This window comes from Anolis sagrei, chromosome 4, assembly GCF_037176765.1.
Source record: "Anolis sagrei isolate rAnoSag1 chromosome 4, rAnoSag1.mat, whole genome shotgun sequence".
NCBI classification, from domain to species: Eukaryota; Metazoa; Chordata; class Lepidosauria; order Squamata; family Dactyloidae; genus Anolis; species Anolis sagrei.
Window position 1 is genome coordinate 145,403,273 of NC_090024.1, and position 13,798 is coordinate 145,417,070.

The window sequence follows — 13,798 nt, forward strand, 5'->3', positions numbered from 1 at the left end:
ACTAGGATTATCTTGGCGATTGCTGTTTAATTGAAGGAAAACGGGGTTATCTTGTTGGAAGCTGATCTAAATACCCATATTCCGCAAGACAAAGAGAACACAGCATACCATATTCCTTAAATGAAAACCGATTAGCTAAATATTGAACAATTTCCCACAAAGTGCAAAGATATCATTGCCACACAACTACTTGATAGATACATGGAAATAGGTACTCTTGTGCATATGTGGATTAATAAATAGTCTGATGATCTCTACCTAGCAATTCGAAAACATTCAAACGTGAGTAAAACAATAGGTACCGCTAGGTGGGAAGGTAACAGTGCTCCTTGCAGTCATGCTGGCCTCATGACCTTGGAGGTATCTACGGACAATGCTGGCTCTTTGGCTTAGAATAGAGATGAGCACCACCCCCCAGAGTCGGACACGACTGGACTTAATGTCAAGAGGAAACCTTTACCTTTATATACATTTTGGAATGAGGTGCTTCATGTACAATCTTATGAATTTGCCCATTCATAACAGAAAGTGGCTTTTAATGTTACTTAATTTCTCCTGTATGTGATAGCGAATTTATTTATTTATTTATTTATTTGCCATATTTATATACCACCTTTCTCAGCCCGAAGGCAACTCAAGGCGGTTTACATTCGGCACAATTGGATGCCCCCCAACATACAAAATACAATTCAAAACAGTAACGTATAAAATATAGGTTCATAAAAAGTCAATAAAAACAGAAATCCTTAGTGTCTCCTTACTGAAATCACTATTTAATTGCATCATCAATCATTCCGTGGTCTATCATTACCTGTTACATTGCATTGCAAACGCCTGCTCAAAAAGCCAGGTTTTAACCTTTTTGCAAAATGTTTGCATTGCTGTGTTAATCCCACAAACAAACATTGTATTTTTATTTATATAGATGGATGAGATATATAATGGACGCTGTCAGCACAGCCAGTGTGATGTAGTGGTTTGAATATTGAACTAAAACACTGGGAGACCGGAGTTCAAATCCCGTTCAGCCATGGAAACCCACTGGATGACCTTGAGTGGGCCACACTCTTTCAGCCTTAGAGGAAGGCATGGGAACGAGGGAGAACCTCTCCTCCTATGAACCGTCATGGAGGTTAAGATCTTCCAGGGAGGCCCCGCCCTCTGTCCCACCTCCGCAGATGTGGTTGGTAGGGATGAGAGACAGGGCCTTCTCAGTGGTGGTCCCTCGGCTATGGAACTCCCTTCCCAGGGAAATCAAATCAGCGCCCTCCCTCTTGGCCTTCAGAAGAAAAGTGAATACATAGCTTTGAGATCAGGCCTTTGATGAGTGAGGTAATGCAGTGCTGGAAATGAATATGGAATTTGTGCAATACGACATTTGGAATGGCTCTGGAGTACGATTTTGGACTGCGTGGTTTCCTGCTAAGATATTTTTTAATGCTTTTGCTTTTAATGTAATTGTCCATTTTAATTTATTGTTTTATACAGTATCAAATTGCTGCCAACCTGTAAGCTGCTCTGAATCCCTTTTGGGGTGAGAAGGGCAGGGTATAAATGTGGTAAATAAAACCTGATGATAAAAAATTTTCAAATAGAAGAAATAAAACACAAGTGAAATTATTTGGGGCTCCAGTCAGGAATTACTCATCAATTAGGGTAAAATAAAGATAATGGTATGTGTATGGGGGGGGGGGGGATGCAGATGAAACACTATTTAACGAAGGAAAATACACCTCTAAATATTCAATGTACATTTTTTTACACTGCAGATTTTCATTTGATAATTGAAATCTCCCCACAGCCCTGAATAATGCCATTATTACTAACCAACATTGCTATGGTAATTATAAAACTATGAAGATCTGTAAAAAAAAAAAGCTGCAAACATATTCATCTGCTGAGATTGTTTTATTTTGGTGGAATCATGTCCAACAAATGGTTACAGAAATTTCAAACAAATGTAGACGGTGGCTGCTGTACTTTTGTGTATATTCTATTGCAGTGCTTGGGGAAAAAAATAAAAATGACTGAATCACAGAAGTCATTTTTAATGCTGAAATTATTGCTTTCCAGCTCAGCAGTATCTGTAATGATCAGCTACTTCTCTGTGTTTCATTCTCATAGGAAAAAAAAACAGAAGACTCCACAAGATGAAAAACCCCAACATCCTTTAGTGGAATTAATTCGGACCACTTTCTAATCACATTATCTCTTCCGAAATGTCTAGGTGAAATGTAGTGCAATTCATTGCGGAGGTAATTCTTAAATAAAAATTTAGCAGAACCTATAAGTTGGCATTTAACAATCCAATTCCTTGGCACTCAATAATGTAGGCATCCTTGGATGAACCATCATCTTCTGACTTTGACACCGTAAATTTAGCCTGCAAATTTTAAAAGTAATAAAAATATTTTATTTCAGTTCATCCAAACAGAACTCAGAGTACGGTATAAACCCTAAAGCAACAAATAAAGCACCACTATAAAAACAATACTACTTGAGAAGAAGTAAACCATTAAAGTTTATAATCAGGAGAAGCAATGCAAGCACTGTTTGTGAACCGCCGTGAGTCGCCTTCGGGCTTGAGATACAGCGGTATATAAGCAAAGTAAATAAAATAATAAATATTAAAATGCTCAAGCAAATCAAAACATCATGACTTAGCATCAAAATGATTGTGATGTCAGTTCTATCACTTGACCGCCCCTAGAGAGGAAAAATCAAAGTTGGGGAGGCACCACAATCCATATCTCCTAATGATAGTGCCCTGAAACAATTTTATTATTACTTGAAAAAAAACCTCCCCACTTAGAATAAAATTATATATGGTTTACACACAAAGCAATGTACACGATATCAACTATGAAATCAGACTCTGAGAACTGGGCATTGCCAGTCTGGTTGGCTTCCATACATGTAATAGAGAAATAAGATATAACAGCATTACACTCTTTACCAGTACAGTATAACCTTCATATCCACAAGGTAAATACCCTCAGTTTCATTTATCCACATATGACAAAATATGAACTTTTTGGGCATTTTCTAGGTCCCCTCAGCATGACTCTGTGGTATTATTGAGTCAGAAGTCCTTCATTTCAATTACATTTGCTATTACCCAGTTTTGCATATTCATGTGAAGTCCAGGAATGTATCCCCGACGGACATGGTTGACTGTATCTTGGTCTTATTTTGAGCCAGCCCAAGTTTTGCTACAAACATACAAAGGCAGAACTTGGCAGATGTGCTGATCTTATGCACTCACCTTGGTCAGCTGCTCTGCAAAATGGATAGCAGTTTCTGTATGAAGAGTAATCGGTCCTGTTTTCACTCGAGAGATCCCATCTGCCAAAGCCATGAAAATGATCAACTTGGAAGGAAAGGAAACAAAACAATCACGATTAAGCGTTGCAGTGATCAAACAGGACATCATGGTGTTTAATGACATCAGGATGAACCTAGTCAAAGCAGGGATCCCTAACTGCATGCCTCCTCTAGAATCTTTTTACATTTATATTTATTTATTTGTATTGATAGCACTCAATTACCATGAAGCAGGACAGAGGGTGACCAATTCAGGTAAATCAATTAAAGCTGCAACAATAAACAAGGTTATCCTGTAAAGTGTATGAAACACTCAACATTTGGCCAGTTTACTCCAGTGTCCTAAAATAGCAGAATATTGATGAGTTTCCAAAGAGGAGGAAAAAACCCAGTGTGGGGACAACTCTTAAGAAAACTGCTTTGTATACTGTTCTATATGTCCAAACACTTGCCTATTCTGAGTGGAGGGGTCGTGCCTTGGTGTAAATAGATTTGGTTTTTAAGCTTTTCTTCCAGCTGAGTGTATAAAGCCATATTTAGAGTTTAAAGGGTCCATGCTGAAGTGTGCCTATAAAAACAATGAGGGAAATTCTGGATACTGGTACAATAAATTCCCAAGATCCTAATGAAATGTAGGGAAGAATCTATCCTGATATTCTGGCATTCTTGTTTTGATTGATGTCTCCTTGCCCTGGGCAGATGTTGTTGGTTGAATGAGAGACTTTTTATACAATTTATATCTTTTTTTACTATGTTTCTGTGTTTTAATTATGCTGTAACCTGCCTCATCCAATGAGAAAAGGTGGTTAAGAAATAAAATTATTATTATTATTATTATTATTATTATTATTATTATTATTATTACATGTGCCTCTTACTTGGTCTTGCAGGTAATCATCCACGGCTCCTCCATGTCGTAGATTGCCAAGCAGCATTTCTGCTGCTTCAATTCCAACTTTGTCAGCGCTTTTACCTGTTTTTAAAAGTCCAAACAGAATTTAGTCCCTGAACTAAATTTAAGAGGTTAGCCTCTTAAATAAATGGAAAAAGTACAATTATAGGTTACAACATTATGCTGCACGTTTCTGTTTTAGCACAACTTGGTTCACTCTCAAATTCTCAGAAAGTAGTATAAAACTAAGTTATTAGATATAACTTGTTATCCCAGCAAACTGAAACAGAGTAGAGATGTGGGAAGGGTCATTACACTAGCTTTGCTGAAAAATTGATATTTCCTACTTTTATTAGCTTCCTTGAAGCATGCCTTTTTATTTTCTTCCTGTTGTATTTTACATGATGTTTTTAATTCACCTGTAGTACCTGAATTTGTTTACTTAAACAAAAACAACAGTTTATTACAGTCCATAGACCCATCAGTGAACAAACAGCCATTAAAAATATCCCATCTCATTGTCCAAAATTAGTATACATGGTTTTAAGTAATACCCATGTCCAAGGTTGGCTTCTTTCTCAGCCTTGTTGCCACTACAAGAAATTTTGCCACTATGAGGGTCACCCTGTGGCACTTGTCCTCCAAAAGATATCTAATAATCCCCTGCAGGGGATGGCTGGTCATGCAGAATGAAATTCAATATAAAAATTGGCTACGTTGCACGGTGTAATAGCGGCACTTCAATAAAATATGTTCTATTGTTTCTTCTTCATTACCTTCACAGGGGCATAGTCTTTGGGCGTAAGAAGTTCCAGACAATCTGCCTCTTAGCAGGTCTGAGGGGAAAACGTTTAATCTTGCCGTTGTAAAGAGTCTGCAATATTTGATCACTGTAAGATTTTTTAGGTATTCACATGTTTTAAACGGCTCTCTGTATGGCAAGCTGAAGACACTGGGAGAGCAAGGTGAATTTGAGCAGGCTCTTAGCTCTCCCAGGGCAATGTCCTGGAACCTTTGCTTTGGGGATTCTTGTGCCATTTTGAATCCCAATTGGAGCAAAAGGGATGCAGATAGTCCAATTGTGGCCGCTTTCCATTCAATCCTCCTCGCTCAAAGGGGTTTGGAAGCTTTATAGGGAAGATATGTAGTAAACCCTGTTCCCAGTTTAAATACCATTGCTTATTAACCATAAGTTTGTTTTCAGAGTCCAGGCCCTGGTACTCAATGGACATTCACCCATTTCTAGGAGCAGGACCGCATTTGATACACATTTAGAAGATCTCTTATAAACCTTGTTTGCACTCTGTCTAGGTTTACAGTTGAATTTTCACACCATATGGCCGCAAATTTATTTTTAAAAAAATCTTACTTTGAACTACCTGGTAGAGGAGTGGACTATAAACCTGAGAAATAAATAATAATAATAATAATAATAATAATAATAATAATGATCCCCGGTAATATAATAACTAAACCACATTGACTTGTAACATCAAGAAAAGTCAGCTTTTTGTGAAGGACTAAATTCTATAAAGAAGTGGCTTCATGCCATAAATCTCACCTCTTTTTCCAAGGGATGATCCTGCTAGTAAACAGCCAGTGGACGTTTCTGCAACAATTCTAATTTTTTTTAAAAATGCGAGAGATGAAAAAGAAACAGATCAAAGTAATTATATACAGAAAATATCCTTTGCTGAGCTTTGATAATGTACATAAACATACATGTATGTCCAAGATTTACAGTCACTTTGGATGCAAATTATGTCTTCAAAACTTAAGACCATTTTCCTAACTTCTTCCTGAGGAATTATCAGCCTATTGATTTTAGTGGATTAATGTTCACTTAACACTATTTTTCACTTTGTGGCCAATATATCTGTCTGTCTGTCTGTCTACCTATCTATTTATCTACTCTTGTTTCTACTAGGTTAACATCTTTGATTGTGTGTTTGTGTATGGCATGGGGTTGGACTGGATGGTCCTTGTGAACTCTTCCAACTGTAGGATTCTACCTTTGCAATTGTCATATTTCACAAAATAGTTGTATCCCCATGACTACCATCTTGTTTAGAGAGCCAAACGTAGGGTTTTCCTGGCAAGTTTTATTCAGAGGGGAGTTGTCATTGTTTTCCTCTATGGCTAAGAGTGTGTGACTTCATCAAGTTGACAAATGGGTTTCCATGATCAAGCAGGGATTTGAGCCTTGGTCTTCCAGAGACCAATCCAACACTCAAACCACTATACCATGGGGGATTTCACATCATGGAAAACAAATCCATGTACTACACATAATCCTATGGGTTTCAGTTGCAATAAGTCAACTCAGATTCAATTTTTGCTTTCACTTGGCTGGAAAATACTTTCTGAATGGAAACACTGCATCATTTGAACCTACTTACATTATTCCAGTTCCAGTTCCAAAGGCCTCATTGTCAGGTTCTCGAACCGCCTGTATATCGACATAGAGATCCCGGACCTCCTTTCTAATACATCTCACTGCTGCTGAAGCCGTGTCTTTTGCTATCTAAAGATATTATAGAACAAAACCAGTACAACAGTTAAATCATGCAGAAGCTTTGAGCTGCATATAGATGATTCTGCTGAGAATTAATTTTAGAGTCAAAAAACACATGTAAGAATCAGCTACACACAATGGGTTAGGTTCAGACTTCATGGGATGGAAGAAAAGACTTCCCTGGCAGAGGGTTGGACTACATGGCCCGTGTGGTCTCTTCCAACTCTGTTATTCTATGGTTCTATGAAAAGGGAGAAGAGGAAGAGTGCAGTTTTCATCTATTCCCCTTCAATCCACTGAACAGGGTTAGGAGATCATACAGAACAACACATAAAGTAGCACAATTATATGTAAATAGTTATTGGCGAAAACTGCTTTTGTCCCTTCCACCAACGCAGTGGTTCTCAGCTTGTGGGTCCTGCGATGTTTTTACCTTCAACTCCCAGAAATCCTAACAGTGGGTAAATTGACTAGGGTTTTTGGGAGTTGGAGGCCAAAACACCTGGGGACCCACAGGTTGAGAACCACTGCTCCAACGTATGTCTGTAGAGGACCTCAGTTCCTTCCGTTTTGGACTGGAAAATGTACATTCAAACTGGAATGTAAAATGCTCTCTTCTACTTGACACAATGGGACACATTGTTTGCTAGGTATCTTTTGTACATGTACACAGTGGTACATTAATCTTTACTAAAAAACACTTTTTTCTCTATAATCAAGTCAATAAAAACTCATTTTTATAAGTAAACTAGGTACTAGTGTATATACCCAGCACTGGTCTGGTGCTCCCTTCTTTCTCTTTCCCTCTCTTTTACCCTTAACTTTTCCTTCCTTCTCTCTTTTTTTTTTCTTCTTTTCTCCCTCCCTCCCTTCTTTCTTTTTTTCTTTCCTTCATTCTTCCTTTCCCTTCATACACGTCACCTAAAAATGTCTAGAGACACATATTTTGTCAGACATGGATAAATAAAATGATGAATACCAGGACTGTGGATACAGGGGTGATATCTAACATGCCTTAACCATTTCAGTAAATCTAATTTAAATGTGACTAGGTCTGGATCTCACCCATAATATAGGAAACACATCTTCTCCATCCCACTTCAGATTACTAAACACACTTACTTTGATTGGCAAAGCTCCCGCAACAAAGGCTCTTCCATGTATCTTTGTGACCGTACCACGGTCAGTTAATATAATTGGGCTTAGCTGCTTAACTGGGGATATTTGGACCATCACTTCACCACCGCCCTTGGGGTAGTAGCCTCTGTAGAGACACAGAAATTGGGCAGGTTACATAGAAAATAACTCTTCCATTGCAACATGTTGTTCTTGCAGTTACTGAAAATGCAGAAGAGCTGCTGGTCACATGTACTCACTACTTAGAAACTAAACATAAAACCACGTGTGATAATGAGTTTTTACCTCCTTTTTATAATACAGTCCAGCGTCAAATTGAACTTCTCAACAATTGGTTTGAAGACCTGGAAGGTAAACAGATTTGTTGAAAAACACAGATGACTGAAATGACTGAAAGATTCTGTTCTGTGATGGTGTTTAAGGAAATATAAGTATCTAACTCAGAAGAGAACAACTCAGTACAGACCACTTGGCTTGCATGCTTTTTTCCCATTCCTCTTTCCTTCGGGGGGTGATTGGAAATGATCAGAGAAACTTTCCCTTCTTTTTGTCCAACTGCAGAAAAAATGAGTTTCCACGAGCAATACTTTACGCCTGGGGTCCTCAAACATTTTGAACAGAGGGCCAGGTCACAGTCCCTCAAACTGTTGGAGGGCTGGATTGTAATTTGAATAAAACATGAATGAATTCCTATGCACACTGCACATATCTTATTTGTAGTGCAAAAAAAAAACCCCACTTAAAAACAATACAATTAAAATGAAGAACAATTTTAACAAATATAAACTTACTAGTATTTCAATGGGAGTGTGGATGACGAAAGAAGCTTTCTAGAAGAATCCATACCAAATGCAATTTGACACCACTTTAACTGCCATAGCTCAATGGTATGGAATCACAGGATTTGTAGTTTTACAAGGTCTTTAAACTTCTCTGCCAAAGAATGCTTGTGCCTCAACAAACAATAAATCCCAGTCCTGTGGCAGTTAAAGTTATGCCAAACTGCATTAAGTGTACAGTGTAGATACGCTTTTAGTATTCTTATACACTGGCACAGAAATCTACTATGACACTATTATATGTGGGAGGGGGGAAGACTACTTGGAATGTGGGATCAAAGGCTCCATCATAGACAAAGTATCACTTACCATCACTGTATAGTCAATCTGGGGAGCCATCTCTGCATTGGTGCCACCTTTCAAATGCAGTTCGGAAGGAGCGGCTGCAAACAACACACAGGGCATTGCGACTTGCATCAGCAGGCAAACACTCCTATGCGGGAATAGGAGACAAGGCAGGATTTTTTTATGCCCTGCATTTCCTCCAAGGAATTTAAGGGATTCCACTATTATATTTTCACAACAAATGATGTGAGATAAACTAGGTGGAAGAGGGTTTGGCCCAACATCACAAACTGAGCTTCACGGCTTAATGAGAATTTTAACCCAGGCTTTCCCAGTTCAGGTCCCACATGCCAAACATAATTGATCAGTTACTACAAGTCCCACAATCCATTAGCACTGGCCATGCTGGTGGGGACTGGAGATTATAGGCCAGATCATACAGAGAGACAAAGATTCCCCAATTTTTTAATAACACAGATGAGTTCCATCAAATACACAGAAACGTACCCAGCTGTTTTGGTATCTGCAAGATGGGTTCCACCCTTGATCTTTCCTGGCGTGAAAGTTACTTCTGTGGATCCGATTTCCCCCCCTTCCATCTTCCCATCGCACAGGGCTCGAACCATTTCCAGTCCAGACAGGTGCTGAGGCCTTCAAACCAAGAGAACCGAGTTAGAACATAAACACCGCCCATGTGTATGGTCACTGCAGAAAAGCAGCCAACTTTTGGTGTGACCACTGTCCATACCACACTATGGCAGAGTGGCTAAGCAGGAATAAAATACAGTCAAACAATGAGTATTGTCAAGGCTTGGAGACACTTCTAGAGCAGGGACGCACAAAGTGGGGACTTTACACAGGCATACATCAAATAATAAAGCGTCTGATAGAGTAGCTCCTTTCTCACCAAGTATTTTTATATGTGTCCCCCATGTCCATCTTCTTCATCTTCAGTCAGGCTGGACATTTAATTAATAGTTAATTTTACACATGTATATATATATCCCAATAATCACTGTTTTAAATGTAATTAGTCCCACAAAAAAAAGGTTTACCTAAGGCCAGGCTGACTCCTTCCAGCCCGAATATTCCTCACCCGTAAAGGCGTGCCAAGCAGACAGCTCAGGGCTGTGGAAACACGCAGGATCTGGCCGCCCTGCAAAGGAAAAAGAGGGTCAACCCCTAAGAGCAATAGGACTTGCCAGGGATGTGATCAGGGACCTTCTTTTCTCATTTGATAGGCAATTAAAGGAGCAAAAATTGAAAAGTGGGGATGGACTTGGAGTTGACAGGTTCATGTTATAAGCCATAGTGAGCTATGGAACTGATTGGGATTACGCTCAGCATGAGTTAGGACCAAAGAGGAATGGAAGACAGATATGTATAATAATAAAATTATTAATATTATTATTATTTTATCTCGCCTTTCTCCCCACAGGGATTTAAAAGGCTAACAATGTCATGGCATAATACAATAGAACTTAAAAAGCAAGGCAAAAACACATACATATGATTATAAAAAAATAATTAAATATTTGTGTCATGAGTGCAAAAGTTAAAATACAATAAAATACAATTAAAATTCAACTTAAAGACTAGACTGCTCCCCAAAATGTTTACTTCCTTTCATTGATGGGAAAGGTGGAGCAATAACAACAACAGTGACCATAATATTAATAAGAGAAGCGAACTCCATCTATTGTGAAGTATTAATACAGCATGGCTAGGACCTTCATATCTACTGGAATTTGGTTTGAAGCATACCAAAATCTGTGGATGCTCAAGTCCTGTTATATCAGATAGTATATTAAAATAGCATCAATTATATCAAATGGCAAAATCAAAGTTTGCTCTTTGGATTTTTTAAAATATATATACATTTTGAGCCTTGGTTTGTTTAACCTGTGGAAGTAGAATCTATGAATAGAAAAACCAATTGTATTAAGTGCCATTATTTTCTACAATGAAGCATAATTACATTATTGCGTTATGCAACCCATGAATGCTAATAGGGAAACAGATCCCATAATACGGTAGGAAACCACTAAACCTGAGCTAGTCAAGGTGGTGGTCCTTGGATCAGTGCTGATCCCCGAGTCATTGGCTTATGGTGTAGACTTTGGAGGCAAGGGTTCGAATCCCGACTTGGCCATGAAAACCATGAAAACCCATTGGGTGGCCTTGGGCAAGTCATACTTTCTCATCTTCAAAGGAAAGGCAAATGCACCCTGAACAAATCTTTCCAAGCAAATCCTATGATAGGGCTGCTATGTACACGAAGGCCCCTTCCACACAGCTGAATAAAATCCCACATTTTCTGCTTTGAACTGAAGTATATCGCAGTGTGGACTCAGATAATCCAGTTCAAAGCAGATAATGTGGATTATCTGCCTTGATATTCTGGGTTATATGGCTGTGTGGAAGGGCCCCTTGTCTCTCATTTACCACAATGTAGTAATCCAGTCATAACTTTGCAGAGTGGACGCATGATTGACACTTGCAGTCAAGGCTGACCCAAAACATTTTGCTGCTTGAGATCAAAAAGGCAATGGTGGCACCTCTTCCATATTCATGATCATCTGACTTGAGCTTGTCAATTATTCTTTTTTGAAACTACAACCACAGAATACTATAACGAGTATTCTGGGACTTGTGGGCACATTATACCAACAAAAAGGTACAATACAGCTGTCCCTCCGTATCTGCGGATTCTGTATCTGCGGATTCCACTACCCATAGCTTGAAAATGTATTTGAAAAACCCAAGAAACAAAGCTTGATTTTGCCATTTTTAATACAGGACACCATTCTACTAAATCACTTCATATAATGGGACTTGAGCACCCACGGATTGTAGTATCCGCAGGAGGGATCCTAGCTGCAAACTCCTGTGGATACCCAACATCCACTGTATTCCAATTGGGAAACATAGTACAAATAAAGGGGAGTTAGCAAGGGCCCAGCCTGGAAGTCCATATCTGAGTGGCTGATCTTCAAATATCCACTCCACGGGGTGCATCTACACTGTAGAATTAATGCAGTTTGGCACCACTTTAACTGCTGTGACTCAATACTATGGAGTTCTAGTTTTACAAAGTCTCCAGTCTTCTCTGCCAAAGAGTGCTGATGCCTCACCACATAGCAAATCTCACGATTCCATAGCACTGAGCCATGACAGTTAAAGTGATGTCAAACTACATTAATTCTATAGTGTAGAATGATATAGTCCAACACCTCCCAATCTGGATAATGGTATCTCCCACTGCATTCATTCATCGACAGACTCAGCGCCTGCGAGGATGCCCTCGGGTCCTAGTGCCCCCGCCTTTGTTCTTCTTAGTCTTTTGCTGTCTCCCAGCTCACCCCTTCCATAATGCTGCCATCGATCTCCACCCGGTCTCCGTCGCCCATGATGCGCCGCAGTTGAGAGGCAGGTCTCTAGATAAAGTTGGGACGGGCCAGCCGTTGAAGCCAGGCCGAGGCCAGGCAAGAGAAGGGGCGCAGCGAGGCAGATGGAGGCAAAGCGCAAAAAGAAGAGAGGGCGGGCGCAGCAACCAAAGCGCCTCCTCCGACTCGCCAGGAGTCGCCAAAGCAGGGGAGCATGCGCAGAACGGACCTAACGTCTTCTGCAAGTTCACACAGAGGAAGAGTTTGGGGAAGTTTGTGTATTAGGGGAAGAGGTCTAGCCATTCAATTAAAACAAAGTCTGCGGGATCCTGGCACTTGTAGTCCATAAAATATCCCTTCCTGACTTGCTCTGTTCAGAGGTGCATCTTCATTGCCGAATTAACATAGTTTGATATCACTACCATCGCTGAATGCTATGGTATTGTGAGAGTTGTAGTTTAATAATAATAATAATAACAACAGCAACAACAACAATTTATTTATATTTCGCCCTTCTCACCCCGAAGAGGACTCAGGACGGATCACAGTGCACATACACAGCAAACATTCAATGCCGCTTTTGTATAGACAATACATAGACAGACAGAACAGAAGGAGGTGTGTTGTTTCGATGCCATGCACAGTTGGGCTCGAGTCCACAGAGAGGGCTGTCGCTCCATCCTCTATGACGAAGAGCCCTCAGGACTTCCTCATTCCAGCATTTTCTGATCTTTTCTTTACTTACTTAGGCAATCCCTCGTTGTCCGAGTAAAATAGTCTTCCAAGTACTGGCGGTGGGTCCGTAGGTGACTAACCAGGGAGCCCTATTCTTGACCTGCATCTTCTCCCGCAGTGAGGGCATAGGTTTCCAGGTGGAAGGCGGTCCCAGTTGGGATTGGCTTATTGCACCTTCCTCTTGGCACGTTTCTCCCTTTCGCCCTCCATTTGTGCCTCTTCAAATTCTGCAGTACTGCTGGTCACAGCTGACCTCCAGCTGGAGCGCCCAAGGGCCTGGGCTTCCCAGTTCTCAGTGTCTATGCCAGAGTTTTTGAGGTTGGCTTTGAGGCCATCTTTAAATCTCTTTTCCTGTCCACCAACATTCCGTTTTCCGTTCTTGAGTTCGGAGTAGAGCAACTGCTTTGGGAGACGGTGGTTGGGCATCCAGACAACGTGGCTGGTCCAGCAGAGTTGATGGTAGATGACCATCACTTCAATGCTGGTGGTCTTTGCTTCTTCCGGAACGCTGACATTGTCCATGTGTCTTCCCAAGAGATTTTCCAGAAGCAGCACTGATGGAATCGTTTCAAGAGTTGCATGTGACGTCTGTAGGTAGTCCATGTCTCACAGGCATATAGCAGGGTTGGGAGGACAATAGGTTTTTAAACAAGCACCTTGGTATCTCTACGGATGTCCCAGTCCT

General features: G+C 40.1%; 1 protein-coding gene across 1 annotated transcript; it reads right to left on the minus strand.

Annotated features, from left to right (window-relative positions):
- Positions 1-1,889: 1,889 nt before the first annotated feature.
- On the minus strand, positions 1,890-12,576 carry RTCA (RNA 3'-terminal phosphate cyclase). The gene is made up of 11 exons (XM_067467766.1): positions 12,355-12,576; positions 10,048-10,148; positions 9,500-9,643; positions 9,017-9,140; positions 8,154-8,212; positions 7,854-7,995; positions 6,616-6,740; positions 5,778-5,836; positions 4,203-4,297; positions 3,266-3,370; positions 1,890-2,383 (listed from the first exon to the last, which is right to left on the minus strand). Exons 1-11 carry the CDS (start codon positions 12,400-12,402, stop codon positions 2,285-2,287), a joined length of 1,101 nt encoding a protein of 366 aa, XP_067323867.1. The 5' UTR covers positions 12,403-12,576; the 3' UTR covers positions 1,890-2,284.
- Between the last annotated feature and the right edge of the window lie 1,222 nt (positions 12,577-13,798).

Bases quoted from the DNA above. Each gene is read 5' to 3' on its own strand.
- RTCA (XM_067467766.1), bottom strand. From the start codon at position 12,402: ATGGGCGACGGAGACCGGGTGGAGATCGATGGCAGCATTATGGAAGGG. The intron at 10,149-12,354 runs GTGAGCTGGGAG...TTTCCTTTGCAG, and splicing joins ATGGCAGCATTATGGAAGGG to GGCGGCCAGATCCTGCGTGT. The intron at 5,837-6,615 runs GTAAGTAGGTTC...AAAAAAAATTAG, and splicing joins GGAACTGGAACTGGAATAAT to AATTGTTGCAGAAACGTCCA.